At 46.9% G+C, this 20,658-nt stretch overlaps 1 gene segment (V, D, J or C); it reads left to right on the top strand.

Moving 5' to 3' along the window:
- Nucleotides 1-6,910, top strand: part of LOC107116348 — a 22,442-nt gene extending 15,532 nt beyond the window's left edge. The window contains 4 exon segments of the C gene segment in view: nt 1-336; nt 2,596-2,659; nt 5,137-5,270; nt 6,717-6,910. The exon segment at nt 1-336 is cut by the window's left edge and continues 1 nt beyond it. Of these exon segments, the coding sequence occupies nt 1-336; nt 2,596-2,659; nt 5,137-5,270; nt 6,717-6,803 (621 nt within the window).
- Nucleotides 6,911-20,658: the final 13,748 nt, after the last annotated feature.

The following is a 20,658-nucleotide window of genomic DNA, read 5'->3' as shown; positions in this document are numbered from 1 at the left end:
CCGCGCACCCGCCCCCACGTGTACCTCTTTCGCCCTCACAATGAAGAGTTGAAATCTCGTGACCCAAATGTGTCCATGACCTGCCTGGTCAAAGGGTTCAATCCTCCGGAAATCTCCATCAAGTGGCTCGAGAATCACAACGTTGTGACGGAAGACACCCATGTGACCACCCCGATCCAGCTGGACAGCAGTCGGGATTCCTATTATGTCTATAGCAAGCTGACAGTCCCCAAGGCTAGCTGGAATGACGGCAATTCTTTCACCTGCCATGTTGTCCATGAGGGGCTCGACATGAAGTACACCCAGAGGACCATTGAGAGAGTTCTGGGTAAAAAATGAAGACAACTCCATCCCAACATTGTTACCCTCCCCCTCCCGTCCCAATTCACTTAATTGTCTCTAGCATTGTCAGATTTAACCCTGTGTAAATAATTTCCATGCATTCATTCGTGCTTAACGGCCAAATAAAAGAGAACTCACCCAAAGGTTCATTCACAGATATTCTTTGTTATGATCTCTTCCTGGGACATCAGTGATTTGGGTGGAGTGGGTGGACAGATTCTAGAACAGAGCTGGATCAGGATAGATTTCTCAACAGTGAACCGTTGGTGTCGGGAGCGAAATGTCTTTTTCACAGTCAAATGGGTATCCCATTTTTCAACCAAGGACCTTAAAGTAGGTGAAGTTATCCCGTTTAACTCCACAACAACCGTGCGAAGTAATTTGGGAGAAAGAGTGATTTGTCTCAAGCCACCCAATGAGCTTCATGGCCGAGTAGTGATTTGAACGTGGGTCACTTCGTACAACCCTGTGCCCAATATTCCACACTGACTTCTCTCACCACACAGTGAAACGCTCTCCATTTTATTTCAGGGCATGAATGCAGGAGACTTGTGATATTAAGAAGAGGTATTTATTTGTAATTAGTTTACAAGTCTCACCTCAGAGCTTCCACTGTGGCTCCAACTCCCTCTCCACTCCCTCACCAAACACCTCTCTTGACCAACCGCCACTGGGCCATTAAATATTTAAACCAGCCAATCAGGGCACAGCTGCAGTATTCTATCCCGCAAAAGTTGAATATATATAATATAAAGATATAAAACACAATTTAAAAAAACAGGTTCCTGACATGCCTGATCTCAAATGAATTCACAATATGGTTGTGGAAGCAAAATATAAGTGGTTTCGGGTTACTAAAATAAGCCAGTGATGTCATATACACCATGGGATAAATCCAGAGCCGGTTGACATAACTGCTGAGGGAAATAACTAAATGCATTAATGTCACACATTCTGAAATATATAATAATGTCATATTAAATAACTTTGTCTAATTAACATCAGGACACACCTACATGCATAATATCCTGTCAATAGCAGAAAGATGGAGGGGAAACTCCCTCTTTTCGTGTTTTCATTCTCCACAAAGTCTCTAAATATTGATCTTTAAATACAAAAGATTGGGAGCTGCCTCATGATGAGTCACATCAATAGGCCAGCCTGCTCAGTGCTACCCACTGACCACAGTGGGTCTTTACCGTGATCTTATAGATGACTTTAAACAGGGGATAAGACAAATAGGTCTATAAGCATCACTGCCAGCCACACGGAGTTTCCGTGTTCAGGCACAGAACTTCTTAATCAGTTGGTGAAGGACAAAAAAGAGGGGGAAGGCTGATGAACCTGTGCCCTGGTTATGGGCTTCCCTGAAACATCTGGAGGACTGTAGCTTTTCTGGAAAGATGGTGTCTTGGTATGATCCACCAGGACATATCTTCCAATCTCAGACAGAGGTCTTTCCCAACCAGACTTCCTGAGACCATTTTAATTGGACGGACCCACAAATAGAACATGGAGAGGCAGATCTTATAAATTGAGGAATGCCTTCCAAGTTGTTATTACTAGTCTTCTTCTGCAGCAGTATTTGTGAACCTGTCTGAACAAGAAAGAGACAAATAAATTCCACTCACTGTTTCTTCTGTGATACTGACAATGCAATCCTATGCAGAGTTACTCCAGCATAAGCCCATTGAAACTCATCCATTTAGACTAGAGTAACTCTTTGTAGGACTGCACTGTAAGTTTCTTGGGTGGAATTTGGTGCATTTGTATTGATTGACGGTTTGAAGCTGACGTCTGTATGTACTGAAGCTCACTGTGGAGTTCAGTTTTGAAAAGCGTGTATCCAGTATTAATTTGATCACACTGGGAATAAATGTATGTCAGTCAATGAACATATGTCCATCAACAGAGGAGACAGTGGCCGAAATGGATGGTAGATCAACATCCCGTTGAATTTGGACTCCCGGCCACAAGTGAACTTGATGATGTACCATTTGTCTTCGTCAGGACAGACTTTAAAGATCATGTTCCGTTTTTAAAAAGCTGACTATGTTGCCATCTTGGCATTTTGTTCCATGTGCATTTTAATTTTCAGATAGCAATGATTCTCACTGTCGTTAAAAGTCTTTGATATAGCTGGCATGCTGCACCAAATGTGTTGTTTTCTGTATCCCACAAGACTCTTTGTTGGTTTTGGTCCATTTTCAGTCACTTTCTATTCACTGAATGCTCACTTCTCTCTCTCTCTAGCCTTTCCTAGCTGATGGCTGGTGTGACACTATCAACAACCGAGCCTATTGTCGGTACGATGGGGGTGATTGCTGCTCCTCCACAGTTTCCTCCAGGAAGGTAGGTGAGGTGATAACTAAGCACACTATTTCACAGCAGCTTTACATTTAAGGGCAGGATCTCCTGGGTTCAGGTTCGGATCTTCTTCACTTCAGATTACATTCTTGTCAAGTACCAAATGTGGAGAGAAGTTTACTATCACACCCTGTTTGTAGGTTTCTAGACACATTTTGGTTGGTCAGGATTGGGAATATACTAGTGGATGAAATAGACCAGTGATGGCGAACCTTTTAGAGACCGAGTGCCCAAACTGCGACCCAAAACCCACTTATTTATCGCAAAGTGCCAACACAGCAATTTAACCTGAATACTGAGGTTTTACTTTAGAAAAAACAACTCATACATTAACTTAAGATGATCCAAACAAAGTAAGGAACGCAATCCCAAATGCTTTCATTTACTTGAAATTATTTGGCAGAGAATTCCACACTTTAATGAAGGTCTAGGCCTGGCTGGGGCGATGGCACGCGTGCCCACAGAGAGGGCTCTGAGTGCCACCTCTGGCACCCGTGCCATAGGTTGGCCACCACTGCCCTACAGGGTTGCCGTAGGACAACCGCGACTTGACAGCACTTTCCCCCACCAAGGATACCTAGCACAGAATTATGGTTCACGACTGACCTTGCGAGATTAGATTCTCCCTCTGAAATACACATTGGTAAACATTCATAAGAAAAACATGTCCTGGTTATGCTTTGCCTCTTGACAAAGTTCCTCTCTAACATGCAGCAGACAGAGGATAATGGTGGAACCAGTCACTGAATGAGAGATAACTAGCTGGGACAAACAGTCAATAATGGGTGCTGAGTGGACTGAACACTTCATGCAGAGTGGAAGACGTGTCCACATTCAAGCCCAGGCCTAGAAATATCTGAGGCATACACCATCTTAACACTGGCCCATAAAAATAAACATGAAAATTTGAAGATGGCAACAATAAAGGCTACATTCCAGGCTCCTAAGGATTTAATTAGGGGTATTTTCCCTGCCCTGCCTTTACGAAGACAGATTCAAATTAGAAAAAGGGTGCTGGAGAAAAACTCTTAGGGATAACGGTGAGCATAAAAAGAAAGCATGAAGCGTACATGATAAAATCACATCTTAAAACCATTAAAATCAACCCCCTCAAAACACACATCATTAAAACAACTGAAAAACAATACATACAAAACATAAAAAACAGCAATTAAAACTTTGGTTAGGAAGAAGGAATCACGGAGGGAATGCCAAATGAAACATGCCGGAAGACGGCAACAGAAGGGGAGAGATGACTCTCCCTGGGAAGAGAATTGCAGAGCTTGGTGCCATCCCCAAGAAGGCCCTCTCCCAAGTTAGCGCTAGGTTTGGAGTCTACAGGCCCACATGCTTCCCTGCTTAGTCATGAAACTCAATGGACGGCCTTTCTTCATAAATCACTTCCTCATGAAGGCTGAATGAAGTCATTAAGACCAGTCGCTCAAGTACCACAACGGTTCCATGGGGTTATTTCCGGTTCTTTTCAAGTCCATATTGACACAGCTTGCCTTGGCCACATGGTAGGTTAGTCATGCAACTGTTTTCAACGCATCTATAGACTGCAACTCATAAGGTCCTCAGTAGTGTTCCAAATGTGACATGGGGAGCCATAGTCTGGAAATAAGTTGAAACAGGTTACACAACAGGATTGTCACATAAGAATTTAACCTAGAAGGACTGTGTGATACAGTGCTGGGATATGGTGGTACGAGAAACAGAGTTTTCTCAGAGTGAAGTTATTCTGTAGGACCGGGCCACCAGTTACAAAAAGGATAAAAAGACAATGGGTCAGATCCAACCAACATTTTTGCTCATTCTTGTTCAGTTCCCCTTCTTATTCATGCACTCATCCTACTTTTTTTTTTTTTGTACATACAAGTCTCGTGATAACCCAACATGGCTTTGTGGGTTCTCTTTTCTTTTTCACCAATAGAAAAGCTGGTTGGATCCAACCTAAGGTTCCCCAAACCACTATTACAAAATGTAGGTGACAATGTTTGATGTTACAGAGATCTCTCAGGTATCTTATTCACTTGCAAAGATTTTGCATCATGGGTTTTGTGCTCTATACCAGTCTAAATAAAGAAGCAACAATAAGACAGAATCCATAATGCAGCATGACTGCGAGTGAAGTGTGCATGAGTAAGATCATCTAGCACCTTCATAACATTAAAGAAGAGAAAGCAGCGGGAACAGAATCTGTTGGGCCAGGAAAAGTTTGCATGACAATTTCATGGTAGAATTTTCCTCAAGTTATTATAGATCCCTTCATATGGATATAATCAGGATGCATAGACAGGGAGGTTCAAAATGTTATAAGACTGGTGGAAGTTGATAATATGTATTAATGAAAGTTTAGAATTTTGTTTGGGGCAAACTGTGTAGCCATTCCACTCTGTAAACTGATCTCTCTTTCATCCATCACAGAATTTTTTGTTACAACTGATGATCATGCTGACGAGAAAGAGGAAGAACTGGACAGCCTGTGGACCACCATTTTGGTTTTCTTCATTCTCTTCCTCCTCAGCGTCTGCTACAGCGCCACCGTGACACTGTTCAAAGTAAGTGATAGGGAAGTTACAGATCTGCCACTCGATGGGGGGGAAGGGGGAGAAAGCAAAGAGATAAATGCAGAACATTTTGTGCTGCGGTTGTAAATTGATATGTGGTTTACCTGAGAGGATCTTGTTCGGAGTTCTTGCTGGCCTTGAGTGCTGATGTGCTAGCCCCAGCTCTGTTGCATTTGGGTTCCCCTTGTTGCCTCCTGAGATGCCTTGAGTGTAAGAAGGTAAGGTGGGATATAAAGCCAGTTTGGTACAGTGGTCAAGTGTGCGGACTCTAATCTGGGAGAACCGGGTTTCATTCCCTACTCCTTCACATGCAGCTGCTGGATGACCTTGGGCAAGCCATAGTTCTGTCGGAGATGTTCTTGAAGAGCAGTTTCTGTCAGAGCTCTCTCAGCCCCACCTACCTCACAGGGTGTCTGTTGTGGGGAGGGGAAGGGAAAGGAGTTTGTAAGCTGCTCTGAGACTCCAAGTGAAGGGCAGGGTATAAATCCAATCTCTTCTCCTTCTTCCAAATGTTATTTAATAAATAAATGCCACAAACCCAGTTCTGGGCTGTAGCAGGACTATGCCTCCCCACTCCACTTTGCTCTATAGTTCTTTTACGTGTTTATGTATTTATCTATGCCACCTTTGATTGTGTCCGCCTCCCTGGTATCAAAATTCCAAAAGTTCTAGTAAGTGCAGAAAAATTAGGGACCCCTGCCCTAGCCTGAAGAGAAGCAAAAAGTAGGCCATTTCCTTCCCTTAGGCCGATGGAGGGTTTGTCTCTGCCCTCAGTCAACCAGGGTTCGACCTCCCACGCTCCACCCTCTATCTTTCCATTTTAAGGGGGTTTTCTCTGTTCGGGGAAGTGTGTATTTTTATGCCTGCCTGGGACTTCCCCCAGGTATGTAGAACACCTTCATCCTTGGGCACAGGGACGTATCTCAACAATTACAAGGGTTTCTTTCCATTAAAAAGGTCTGCTAAAAATAAGAACCATGAGATGAAGAGAGACAAAGAGATCTCAGACCAATTTCCCATGGCCACTGCTCTGCACGCGCTCCTCTCTTTACCCCGATGGTACGTGTCAATTTCCCACTCGAAGCCGCGCGGCCGCATTTTGACCCACGGCTTTGCCCGAGTTTGCCCGCTGTTTCATAATCCTCAAAAAACAGGATCACGAAACCACGGGGGGAATCGGGCGAAGCTGTGGGTCAAAATGCGGCCGCGCGGCTAAGAGTGGGAAATTGACACGTACCATCGGGGCAAAGAGAGGAGCGAGTGCAGAGCAGCGGCCGTGGGAAATCGGTCTCAGTGTTTTATTGCCTGGGCTGAGACGGGAAGGAAGGAAGGGCAGGACGACTAGAATGATATACTTGTGAGGAAGCTAGTCGGGTCCTTGCCTTCTGTATTCACCCCTGCTTTGTGTCTCCCGCCATTCTCACCACCCTCCAACAGGTCAAATGGCTTTTCTCCACTGTGCTGCACCTGAAGAACAAGCCAGCAGGCCCTGAATACAAGAATGTAATCCAGGAGATGCTATAGGCTCCTATTCCCGGGAACCCCACCCAACGGCTCCAGAAGCGGCATCAAAGAAGAAGTCATCGGCCAAGCATCCGTTTTCACTCCGGATGTCCCAAGCCTTCACCCTGCTCTCTGCTCTTTCAGCTGCCCCAATTTTTCCATAACAGATGAATATGGGTCTATTTCTACCCAGGATTGTATCACCTGGGGCAGGGAATTGTGCTGGAACTTAGAGCAGGAGTCTCCAACATGGTGCCCCTGGTTGCAATGGTACCTGCCAATGTCTTTCCTAGTGCTTGTCAAGTGTTCTTAGAAAGTGGGCAGGGCCAGGTGAGGTCTGTGCCCAGCAGGGCTTCTGATTGGCCACTGTAGATCCGGTTGCCTGAGCTGATTTTGTAAAAGTTTCTTCGTCGGCCCCTGCAACCACAGCACAAGGATCTTCACGGTGTGACTGATAGTACGCTGTGTGTTTACAAGAAAATGTTTTTAACAATACGTTCGTTTCAAAAGGCATCCTGTTAGACAGAGCTTCTGCTTGAAATGTTGAAGAGTGAGTATTGGAGTTATGCGTGACATCACTCTCTGACATTGTGTGGTTGGCTCCACCTCCTGGAGCAGCCATTTTGTAGTCGTACCCACCACCCTGTCTCAGAATTCCAAAGGTGCCCACAGGCACATAAAGGTTGGAGAGCCCTGATCTTGAGCAAGACTTAAGGCATGACACCACCAGAGGGGAAACTTTCTGGTCTCATATCCAACTGGTTCCCCACCACTACCGTCACATCTAACCAGTTCTCTGCACTGATGGAAAAGCAGCCACCTAGCTCAGCTACCTCAACTGACCTAATTCCTTCGTTCCACCACACAACCAGACCCTTTCTTTTGCACACACCACATTCTACCATGCACTGGGCTTACTCATCCAACATCTCTACCAACTCTTCCCACATACACAATTAGGCTTCCAGCCCAAGCTAAACATGGAAAATGCTGACCTCCTGTATACCCAATGTCCCCTCCCCACAATGGGTACTCAAAAACAGTGCTGTGACACTGCTGGACCTCCTGACAGCACCTGGTATTTTTGGCCACTGTGTGACAAGAGTGTTGGACTGGATGGGCCATTGGCCTGATCCAACATTGGCTTCTCTCGTGTTCTTATGTTCTTACGACCTCATTTGGCTTCCCACTGTCTTGCCTCCCCTCAGAACGATGAATGCTACTGTGAGCATTTCTGCTGGTTTTGTATATTGCTTTTTGTGTCTGTGTGTGTGAGATCATCACTTTTTTGTTGTTGTTGGACGATAATAAATATGTACAGAAACCAATTCTCCTCCTGCGTTTAATGAAGTCACTTCTTTCTGCCTTCAGAAGCTTTCAGGAACCAGTGTCAGCCATTTTGAAGGACGATTTCTGCCACTGATACTTTAGACTAGCTGCCATTTATACTTTCAGCTGCTTCCCAGAAGGACAGCCATAGGAGACCCCCTCCCTCTCTTCCCCCAAAGCCCCCTTCAGACTAGGGTTGCCAGCTCTGGGTTGGGAAATACCTGGAGATTTGGGGAGGAGTGGAGTCTGAAGAGGGTGGGGTTTGTAGAGGGGAGGGACTTCGACACGGTATACTGCCATAGAGTCCACCTTCCAAAGCAGCCATTTTCTCTAGGTGAACTGATCTCTGTCACCTGGGAATCAGCTGAAATCACAGGAGGTCTCCAGCCACCACCTGGAGGTTGGCAGCTGTACTTCAGACCCACCTTTCCCTTGAAGCCTTTCGCTTACCCTCCTCACCTCAGATGTGACTGAGAGTGAACCAGAGGCTGGAAACAAACAACAACCTTTTTTTTTCCCCAGCAAGGTAGATATTTTATCCCCATGGTTTGCACTAGAGTTGCCAGGTCTGGGTTGGAAAATACCTGGAGACTTTGGGGATGGATCCAGGAGAGGGCGGAGTTTGGGGTGGGGAGGGGAGGGGCCTCAGCAGGGTCCAAGGCCATAGAGTCCACCCTGCAAAGCAGCCATTTCCTCCAGGGCAGCTGATCTCTGTCAGCAGAGCAGTTTTAAAAGCGGGAGATCCCCAGGCCCCACCTGGAGGCTGGCAACCTCAGTTTGCAAGCTCCCCTCCACTTCTCATTGTGGGGAACACGACTGATTATAATACTGTTTTGAAAGCCCTGTTGATCAAACGCGACAGAGAATGTGTGGAACGCTGAGGCCAATGGTGCCTCCTCCTCCTCTCCTACTTTCCCTTCCTTCAGGACAATGGTCTGTGCCCCAGCCTTAGCTATGTGTAACTATCAAGGCTTTTTTGGTAGAAAAAGCCCAGCAGGAACTCATTAGCATAATAGGCCACACCCAACAGCAGAAACTCATTAGCATATTAGGCCACACCCCTGACAACACAGCTCATTAGCATATTAGGTCGCACCCCCATGTTACCAGAAGTGTGCTCATCCAGCCACACCCACCTTTTGCTTCTTATTCTGTTTACCTTGTTTGTTGTCAAAACCCAGGGCCTTTTTCTGTAGCAGGAACTCCTTTGCATATTAGGCCGCACACCCCTAATGTAGCCAATCCTAATGAGTTTCTGCTGTTGGGTGTGGCCTGTTATGCTAATGAGTTCCTGCTGGGCGTGGCCAACTTGGGAGCCAGCCGGAACTCCGTTCCTGTGCGTCCCTGCCCAAAAATAGCCCTGGTAACTATGCTTGTGGTGTCAGCTATGCTGCCATGATGTTTATGGGCGAGAGTGCATCTGTTTGACCTGTGTACCAACTCCTGCCGCATTCCTTCCTCCCTGCTTATCTATGACCTTGCTAGCTGCCTGTGTAGTGTCTTCCCATCAATTACCCGTGGGATAAGTTTCGATTCCCAGCTTTGGCTTTAACGGCCTGGGGCCCCATTCTCCGGCACGCGGGAAACAGACTGATTGGCCTAGGAGTGGGGGGGGGGGGCATACGAATACCCTATATCCCATTATGCTTGTAGGAAAGTAGCCATTCCTAACAGTGACGATGTTACTGCCTCTATAGCTCTTACAATAAAGTATAACCTTATGATAAGCGTGTACTCCTTTGTTTGGCTGTGGAACCTGACATGTGGATGGGGTGCTTGGTGCTCGTTCGATGGGATGCTGCCCCAAACTAACTGTGCTCCAGAATCTCCTGTCTGGACCATCACCTCCTCCTGGCTCTCTTTCTAACTGAGCATCATTTTTTCTAGCTCTGAACACAATAGGGTCGCCAGCCTCCAGGTGGGGCCCGGGGATCTCCCGCTTTGACAACTGATCGCCTGCTGACAGAGATCAGCTCCCCTGGAGGAAATGGCTGCTTGAAGGGTGGGCTCTATGGCACTGTACCATGCTGAGGCCCCTCCCCTCCCCAAACCCCGCCCTCTCCTGGATCCACCTCCAAAGTCTCCAGGTATTTTCCGACCCAGACCTGGAAACCCTAGTGCAAACCATGGGGAGAAAATGCCCATCTTGCTGGAACAAACCTGCTACTGTTTGTTTCCAGCCTCTGGTTTAATCTCAGTTACATCTGAGGTGAGAAAGGTGAGCCAAAGGCTTCAAGGGAAAGGTAGGTCTTTCCAACCGAGACTTGGCAACCCTAGAACAGAATTGTTATCTGACTCCAGCCTTAGGCATGGGTGGGCAGATGGATCGTGGGGAAAGACACAATGCTTCTAAAATAAAAAAAGGCTACGAGGTCTACCCCTATAGCAGAACAGGGTAAGAATGTAGTGGTTCGAATGCTCGGTATCCCATCAGACCGGGGGGTAAGAGGTAACATTTTTTTCAATACAAAAATGATGTATAAAAATTGTTTGCAAGTAGAAAACTGGCAGATAAGGGAGAAAGGTATTAGCCCGGCCCCTTTTCCTGTTCTGGTCTTCTTTTTACAAGGACTTCTAAGTGTAGGGACTGTTTGAAAAGGAATCCCCCTACCTGTCCTTTGAAGTGATATGTCTGTGCCAGTTTGGGGTAGTGGTTAAGTGCGCGGACTCTAATCTGGGAGAACCGGGTTTGATTCCTCACTCCTCCACTTGCACCTGCTGGTGTGACCTTGGGTCAGTCACAAGCTCTGGCACAGCTGTCCTTGAAAAAGAGCAGTTTGTGTCAGAGTTCTCTCAGCCCCACCTACCTCCCTGGGTGTCTGTTGTGGGGAGGGGAAGGGAAAGGAGTTTGTAAGCCGCTCTGAGACTCCAAGTGAAGGGCAGGGTATAAATCCAATCTCTTCTTCTTCTTCTCTTTCCACCATTAAACCAGGCTCTGATACCGATGGGTATGGGGAAATAGAAGAGAATGGATTAGGGTTCCCATCTGCCTGGACACCAAAAAAAAAAGTCCTATCCCTTTAACAGAGGCCTGATGAGATGTTATTCACCGGCATGCCATGAAAAGCTCCAGTGGGCATTGCCACACATTCAGCCTCTGTTAAAGGGACAGGACATCTTGCTCCAGGCAGTTGGCACCCTTAAGACGGATAGAGCATAACTCACAACAGAAAGAGGGAAACCATACGAGATGCAACAGACGGCAGTTTCAGTAAGCCGATTCTCGCCGGGCATTTCCTTGCCAGTGCTCTTCGTTCCTCTCAGTTTCTAGCCTCACCAACGCACGGCTATAATTATCTCAGAACACGAGACTATGAGGGTCAGGGCAAGGCCCAGGTGCTGTGCAGGGTAAACACCCCCAAGGGAGAGGGACATTTGCATCGCAGGCCCATCCATCCAGCAAGAAGTCAATAGTGCACAAAGCAGCAAAGGATTCTGCAGCAAAGGATTCTGGGTACTCCAGTCAGTGTTTCCAATAGCGTGACTGCCCAATATGTTCCATAAAGTGATAAGCACATTTTGTCAAGGGTCTGAGATAGGGCGTGCAAGACTCCAGGTGTGACCTGGGGATCCCCCAGAACTACAGTTCATTGCCAGACTATAGAAATCAGTTCCCCTGGAGAAAAATGACTGTACGACATTGTACCCCACTGAGGTCCCTGTCCTCCCCAGGCTCCATCCCCAAATCTCCAGGAGTTTCCCAACCAGGATCTGGTGACCCTACACCCCATCCCCCACCAGAGGGGACCTGGCAACCATAGCTGGAGAATTCATGACATGTAGAGAATACTTCAGGCCTTGTTCACAACAGTCAGCTATTCCTCATATTTGTCCAAAGTCAGGAGATGAAAGCATGTTAGGTCCAAACTCCTGTTCTTAGAACTATCTCAGTCCCACATGTTTGAAAGATAACATGCAAGCAACACATACTTCAATTATGTCATATCATACAACAGATTTGTTTAACTATACGTTATAAGATAATGGAGAAAATGAAACGTAAGAGCTCCAAACCTCTCTTAATGTCTGGTTAAACCAGATGAGACTCAGCTAGTAGCAGTAGTTAATGTTTGCAAATTCAACATTTATAGATTGCTGGCACAAGCATATGGAACAACAAACTTGTCTTAACATTATGTAGCTCAAGTGATCTCAAAATGGCTGCTGGCTTAAGTTTCCTGTTAAATCCCAGAAGGTTAGCCATGTTAGTCTGAAGCAACTACAGTGACAAAGAATCTGGTAGCACATCAAAGACTAACACATTTATAATGGCGTCTGTGAGTTAGAGCTCACAAAAGCATATGCCACAATAAACATGTTGATCTTTAGAGCGCCACTAAATTCTTTGTCATTTCTCTGTGTTCCCAAAAAGCACTTAGCTCCATGAAACCTCTCATGAAACACTACGATTCCTCATTTCATTGGTATCCTCTCCAGTTCCTCTCAGTCTTGAGTCCTTTTGCTCACAGCGACATAAAGAAAATCAGCAGGCAGCAATAATGCATCAGTGTCCAATTAGAGAAGAGTCCCAGCCTTATCTAAGATGGCTTCAGTGGAAATGAGTGGGAGTTTGCCACCAAAACAAAATGGCACCCAGTGGCCCCTTTGGATAGCCAGTACTTCTAGACCAGTCTGTTGAGCATGGAAACGGACTAGGGTTACAGAGGAAATCCCTCTTGCTGAGGAGTTCAACAGACAGGTTAGCGCTTAAAGAGGTGTCACGTTTCTGTGATCCAATCAGGGGTGTCTGGCCTTGTGAATGAGAACCTGAAAACCAGTGGATTGTTGTTGTCATTATGTACACGCAAAGCATTCCCCATCATTCACTATATCTCCATGCTATAGAGGTAGGGCTTAGGGTTAGCACCAACCTGCAGGTGGGGTTCTCCTGGAATTCCAGCTGATCTCCAGACTGTAGTCAGTTCCCCTGGGGAAAATGGCACCTTTGTAGGGTGGGCTCTACGGAACTACACCCCTGCTGAGCTTCCTCTCCTTCCCAAACTCTGCCTTCACCAGGTTCTGCCCCCAAATCTCCAGGAAGTTCCCCAGCAGGAACTGGCAACCCCAGTGGAGCTGCACCTAGGGTTGCCAGGTCTCACCTTCATCCTGGCAGGGGGCATCATGGTCACCATAGAGTTTTTACCTGAATGCTAGAGTGTCCCTTGAACAACGTGGACAGCATGATGATGTCACCTCCGGGTGATGTCATCACACTGGGCACATTGGGCGCAGCAGGACTCTTTGGGGGCGGGGCTTGTCTGCCTAGCCTGTTTTCCTCCCCGCAGCTGCTGGACGCCTTATCTGCCTGACCTTGAGCTCCTAGGCGCCTTGAGTGCTAGAATGTCATTTCTTCCTGCTCGTAGCTCAGACCGTTAGATTTTCCCCACGCTTGCTTTTAATTGCTTATTGGCTTTCAGGTGTCAGGGGGCCATGTATGAAACCTGTATATCTGTAGCATCCATTTTGAATACCCCCATTCCTGACTTAAGAGTACAAGGCATTCCATTTCTCTGATCAATAAAACTTTTCTTACTCAAGGACTGGTTGTTGATACTGAGTTATTGGCCAGCGGCGGATTGGGAGCCCCATAACCAAGGAAACCCCCGCCCCCATCGGGCAACCCTAGCTGCACCTGCTGAATTTCCTCTTGTTCTGCAACTGAGACATTTTTAAAAGGCATCAGGAGCCTTGCATTCCATCCAATGGTGTGCATTAAGCCACTATTCACTTTTAGAAAATGGCGTCTTTTAATATTTGGACATACATGGATACATCGGCATCTACGGTGGTCAAGTTAATCTTAACTAACTCTGGTGTTTCATGGCCTTGTTTTTCTCAGTAGATTCTGGATTTCTGAAATGAAGTCAACAGGACAATAAAAATAAGTAACAGGAGAAAAAGGGGAAGTCCTGCATGGGCAAATGGTTCACACAGCGCCATTTGGATATCAATTATATCACGCAACCATGATATTATTCAGGCCTCCTGGGCAGCTCCAAGGCCATGAGTAATTACTAATTTTCTTTTTTTTTTAAGTCCTTTTTTTTTTTTTTGAACATGACCAAGCGGCAGCTTCACCGAACGGCCAATGCTCCATTACCATCGCAATGACTCCAAGAATAAAACAGGCAGAGGGTCGGTGACAGACGGTGTGTTTCTTCAGCTACCTGGGGCCTTTGGTTTGGTAAGTAAAAAGAGTTTTCTTGTACCCTGGAAAGAGACAAACTGGGATCCCTTGGTGGAAAAAGGGATCCACTCCAGGGATCAGCTCCCTTCACTGGAAAGGTAGTTCTCGGCCTGAGTAGGCCGAGGACAAGCATTTCTCTTTGTGTTCAGATTTCTCGTATCTAATTCAGGTTTCCCAGCTTATGCTGAGCAGCATTGCTTGCTTGGTGCCACCTCCCAGTTGAGCATCTTTGGGGTAACTAGCATCCAGAACTTGCAGCTGCTAAGACTCAGAAGAGACTGAAAAAATAGCCCAGCGGTCTGCCAGTTTCCCTGAATCTCCCAGCTGAGCTCTGAGATATTTGCAGCCTTCCAGACATTTACCTAGGGATCTTCTTCAGACTGAATGCCAGGCTTCAGGAAAAAGCAGACAAGGAGCGGTAGAGGAAACCAAACCCCATGCTCAGCTGAAGAGGTTAGATCTGGGGGGCTATAAACCAAGATTCCTGGGTCTTGGTACTAAGTAGGAATCATTCAGGCATAAAGTAGAAGAATGTCTTGGAGTCATGCATTCTCTCTCAACCTAACCTACACCTCACCAGCAATTCTCCCTCTAAGCTATGACATCCTGTGAGCAAAAATGCTACTTTGTGAGCTCCTGGCATTAAAGTTGTGAGCGAGCGATTTGGCTACTGCATAACTTAGTTTGCTCTGGAGCCATCCTTCCTGAGCCGAGACAAAAAAGTCTGAGCCAGAGGCTAAAAAACTGTGAGCCCGCTCACACAAACTCAGCTTAGAGGGAACACTGCTCACCAGGTAGTTGGGACGTTAAAACAGAGGAGAGAACGCTCCACCCTGAGTTCCACAGAAGAATCCTAGAATCACAGAGTTGGAAGGGGCCATGCAGGCCATCCAGTCCAACCCCCTGCTCAATGCAGGATCAGCCTAGAGTGAAATTAAAAAATGTGTTAGATTGCTATATAAGCAGAGAGTGAAGAACTGGTCAGATGTGAAAGAGCAGTCTGCTTTCTGGGATGAGGTGCCCAACAATGTGGAGCGGGGTAGGGCTTTCTGATAGCTAGTGGACCAAGGTGATAGTGGTCCAAGGTGTTACAGCAGGTGGACTGGACACCAGCTTTTCTGGGTCCTAGTGCCGGCTCCAGAAACCACATGGGGAAGACCTAGAGGGTGGGAATGGGTCAAATGGGCCGAGGGGCTTGATGGTGGACAAGTCTCCTGGGCTCTGTTGAGGGTTGCCAACTGTCCAGAGAAAGAATACCAACCTGGCCTGCCTTCATTTCTCAAACAGCAGCTTGGTCTTTAGACGTGAGCAGATAGAGGGGACTGGGGGGGGGGGTCTGTTGGAGTGTGTGGGGTGTGGTGAATAGGATTTCAGGCAGGGTTCAACCTGAGAAATAGTTTCCAGCAGCAGGGGATCAGTCTCAAGATGTGCAAGTCAATAATTGAAAATGTCATGCCATTGAGATGACGGCCAATTGATAAGGAGAAAACAGCACCGTCTGCTCTTATGCTTTTAGCAGCTGCAGTCTGGACGTAAAATTGTTGGGTGTGGTGTTTTGTGGCACAGGGAGGAATAAGCAGTGTCACCTCTTAATACGTGTGCAATGTGCTATCGTGAATGACACTGATACAGGGGCTGGAAACTCACCCCTGACCTTGCTCACTGCAGAAATAGTTGCCTGCTGCCACCGCCCCCCTCCCCCTAAATTCTCACAGATGTGATCCCGAGGCACCCCTTTGTTAGGAAACTGGGGCTAGCAGGGAGGGACCAGGTGGAGCCAAGCATTGCTAAGGGCTTCAGAATAGTGGATCAAAGCACAGATCGATGCATCCGCTTTAAATAATGAACTAGATTGGTTTCAAAATATGACAAAATGTGCTAAGGATGAGAATCTGCGTGTCTGGGGGAGACACCCTCTCCCGTTGAATGCCTGCTCCTTTTCCCACTTATTTTTTTTTATAAAGGAGAGACTACATGGTACACTTGACACAAGTTGGCCATGGGGACTTAGAGCCACACTGCATCTGTGAGCCCCTGGTGGCAACTCCCATGTAAAAGGCAGCAGGGGCCTAATTCAGACTGAGACCGCAGCATGGGGGAGGAGGGGCTCCTGCCTTTCCCCCTGTGCCATTTTTGGGGTACCAAATGCCCCCATTTAGGGGGGAGTTATTTGCCCAAGTAGCAGGCTCTGTGTGCGCTGAATGCTTGTACATGCAGTCTGCTGATGGAGGAAATAATGCTCCCCCCACAGCCCCCAGACCATATTGGCTTCCTTTCCCCCCACACTGTGGTCCTGATCCAAACAGAGCCCCCACTGTGCTTTTACACAGCAGTTGCCACTGGAAACCCACATTTGCAAGATGGCTCCCAGTCCCTGTTGACAACTCATGTAAAGTGTAACATGTAGTTTGACCCTTATACTGGGCCGAACTTCAGAGCTCTCAGTTGGCACATTATACATACTAAGAGTAAATGGATGGCTAACAGAGTCCCCTTGTTTCTGGCAGCAACTTCTTTCTCCTTAAACCAACAGTGAGAAGGATGACTAGGTCAAAAAGACGCCGTTATTCACTAGAAGGAGAGTGGCTGCCCACAGATGGACAACTGTGGGCCAAGTTGGGCCCATAGACATGTTTAAGGTTCAAAACCACAGCTGTACACACTGATTTGGTTTGAATGCTTTCCATTAATAGGGTTCATTTGTTGTCTACCACAGTTTGCCTGATTGTTTCCCTGGGTCTTGAAAACCCTGTTTGCTCTGTTACATGCCAGCTTTCTTTCTAATCTGTATGTAAGAAGGCCATAAACAGGATACCTGGAGCCACAGATGGGGCTGCAAGAAGAGGAAGTGAGAATCAAGAAAGCTTAAAAAAAGGACACAGAATTTCGATAGGGGCCAAATGTTACCAACAACATTTGCCTGAGATGTGATGAGCGACGCAGATCTGTATCCACATGTGTCACACTCTGCTCAATGCAGGATCAGCCTAGAGTGAAATTAAAAAATGTGTTAGATTGCTATATAAGCAGAGAGTGAAGAACTGGTCAGATGTGAAAGAGCAGTCTGCTTTCTGGGATGAGGTGCCCAACAATGTGGAGCGGGGTAGGGCTTTCTGATAGCTAGTGGACCAAGGTGATAGTGGTCCAAGGTGTTACAGCAGGTGGACTGGACACCAGCTTTTCTGGGTCCTAGTGCCGGCTCCAGAAACCACATGGGGAAGACCTAGAGGGTGGGAATGGGTCAAATGGGCCGAGGGGCTTGATGGTGGACAAGTCTCCTGGGCTCTGTTGAGGGTTGCCAACTGTCCAGAGAAAGAATACCAACCTGGCCTGCCTTCATTTCTCAAACAGCAGCTTGGTCTTTAGACGTGAGCAGATAAAGCTTATGACAAGGTAGAAATCAAGGGTATTCCCTACTAATCTCTGCAGATCCATCTGCTGTGCAAGGCAGCAGAGGAGATAGCTGATTAAAAGCCTGGCAATCTTCATCCTATCCCCAGTGTTGGAAGGAGCGAGAGGTACAACATATGATGGAGCAAAGGCCAGCTATGTGATGGGACTGGGGGGGGGGGTCTGTTGGAGTGTGTGGGGTGTGGTGAATAGGATTTCAGGCAGGGTTCAACCTGAGAAATAGTTTCCAGCAGCAGGGGATCAGTCTCAAGATGTGCAAGTCAATAATTGAAAATGTCATGCCATTGAGATGACGGCCAATTGATAAGGAGAAAACAGCACCGTCTGCTCTTATGCTTTTAGCAGCTGCAGTCTGGACGTAAAATTGTTGGGTGTGGTGTTTTGTGGCACAGGGAGGAATAAGCAGTGTCACCTCTTAATACGTGTGCAATGTGCTATCGTGAATGACACTGATACAGGGGCTGGAAACTCACCCCTGACCTTGCTCACTGCAGAAATAGTTGCCTGCTGCCACCGCCCCCCTCCCCCTAAATGCTCACAGATGTGATCCCGAGGCACCCCTCTGTTAGGAAACTGGGGCTAGCAGGGACCCAGGTGGAGCCAAGCATTGCCAAGGGCTTCAGAATAGTGGATCAAAGCACAGATCGATGCATCCGCTTTAAATAATGAACTAGATTGGTTTCAAAATATGACAAAATGTGCTAAGGATTAGAACCTGCGTGTCTGGGGGAGACACCCTCTCCCGTTGAATGCCTGCTCCTTTTCCCACTTACCTTCCTGCTTTACTTATAAAGGAGAGACTACATGGTACACTTGACACAAGTTGGCCATGGGGACTTAGAGCCACACTGCATCTGTGAGCCCCTGGTGGCAACTCCCATGTAAAAGGCAGCAGGGGCCTAATTCAGACTGAGACCGCAGCATGGGGGAGGAGGGGCTCTTGCCTTTCTCCCTGTGCCATTTTTGGGGTACCAAATGCCCCCATTTAGGGGGGAGTTATTTGCCCAAGTAGCAGGCAAAGTGTGCGCTGAATGCTTGTACATACAGTCTGCTGATGGGGGAAATAACGCTCCCCCCACAGCCCCCAGACCATATTGGCTTCCTTTCCCCCCACACTGTGGTCCTGATCCAAACAGAGCCCCCACTGTGCTTTTACACAGCAGTTGCCACTGGAAACTCCCATTTGCAAGATGGCTCCCAGTCCCTGTTGACAACTCATGTAAAGTGTAACATGTAGTTATACTGGGCCGAACTTCAGAGCTCTCAGTTGGCACATTATACATACTAAGAGTAAATGGATGGCTAACAGAGTCCCCTTGTTTCTGGCAGCAACTTCTTTCTCCTTAAACCAACAGTGAGAAGGATGACTAGGTCAAAAAGACGCCGTTATTCACTAGAAGGAGAGTGGCTGCCCACAGATGGACAACTGTGGGCCAAGTTGGGCCCATAGACATGTTTAAGGTTCAAAACCACAGCTGTACACACTGATTTGGTTTGAATGCTTTCCATTAATAGGGTTCATTTGTTGTCTACCACAGTTTGCCTGATTGTTTCCCTGGGTCTTGAAAACCCTGTTTGCTCTGTTACGTGCCAGCTTTCTTTCTAATCTGTATGTAAGAAGGCCATAAACAGGATACCTGGAGCCACAGATGGGGCTGCAAGAAGAGGAAGTGAGAATCAAGAAAGCTAAAAAAAGGACACAGAATTTCGCTAGGGGCCAAATGTTACCAACAACATTTGCCTGAGATGTGATGAGCGACGCAGATCTGTATCCACATGTGTCACACACTCCCATCCCACAAATTTCAGTTGGATAAAACATTCCAGTTACATGTTTAATATTAACAGTTCTATCTGCTGTATGTGTGTGTTTGGTGGCATTGTGTGCAAAGGGCGTACAATAGTCATGTGGCTCTTGGTAGATGGTGATGGCAAATGTAGCTCTTCATGGGCTGCAGAGTGGGTCCCACAGGCCTAGCCTTAACGGACAACAACTCTTGCCCCTCCAAATAGCTACAAACCATCCCTATTTCTCATATCCTACAAATCAGGCCCCTCCCCTTTGCAGCACCATTTGGCTGGAATACTGGAACCATAGCTTTTCAGCAGCGAGGTAAACAAAATGTCTCCCCTGTCGTTATATAGGCCACTTTCATAACACTACTCTGAATGTTCTCCTTGACTGAAGTAGGATTGACTGAATTTACAATTCAAAGACAGAAATCAAGTGTTTTATATGTGGGAAAGCACACAGGGCAGTAGGGTTTTAAAACTGATTAAATGGATTCTGAGATAATGGATCTGGTTATGGCGGACGCCAAGGATGTCAAAGTTCTTCACAGAATTTTAGCTTCCAAAGAAATCCTTGGCTGTGTAAATAAACTCGGAAGTTTTCGTTCAGTGGCTGATGAAATCTCAGTAGCTCATGGAAAAGTCTCCAGTAAGATTCCCAAGGGGTTCCTTCTTCCTATGACAAAAAAAATAGACCCGGTGGTTGACAGAACAGATAACACATTACTAATGGGATGAGCACATGGAATTCACTGCCACAGGAAGTGGTGGCGGCTACAAGCATGGACGGCTTCAAAAGGGAATTAGATAAGCATATGGAGCAGAGGTCCATCAGTGGCTATTAGCCACAAGGTATAGATAGGGGCTCTGGGGCAAGTGATGCTCTGTCTTCTTGGTGCTTGGGGGGGGGTCAACAGTGGGAGGGCTTCTAATGTCCTGGCCCCACTGGTGGACCTCCTGATGGCACTGGTACTTCTGGCCACTGTGTGACACAGAGTATTGGACTGGATGGGCTTTTGGCCTGATCCAACATTGGCGTCTCTTATGTTCTTATGTTCTTATGACAGACGTATATCATTTGGGGGGTGACTCTGGTGTGGGTCTGTCCTTACCCATTTTTGGACAGATGTACAAGCTCCCAAAATGAATGGAACCCAC

The sequence above is a fragment of the Gekko japonicus genome, unplaced genomic scaffold (assembly GCF_001447785.1).
Source record: "Gekko japonicus isolate JY-2015 unplaced genomic scaffold, Gekko_japonicus_V1.1 scaffold3498, whole genome shotgun sequence".
Classification (NCBI taxonomy): domain Eukaryota; kingdom Metazoa; phylum Chordata; class Lepidosauria; order Squamata; family Gekkonidae; genus Gekko; species Gekko japonicus.
This window is presented reverse-complemented; position numbering and strand designations above follow the sequence as displayed.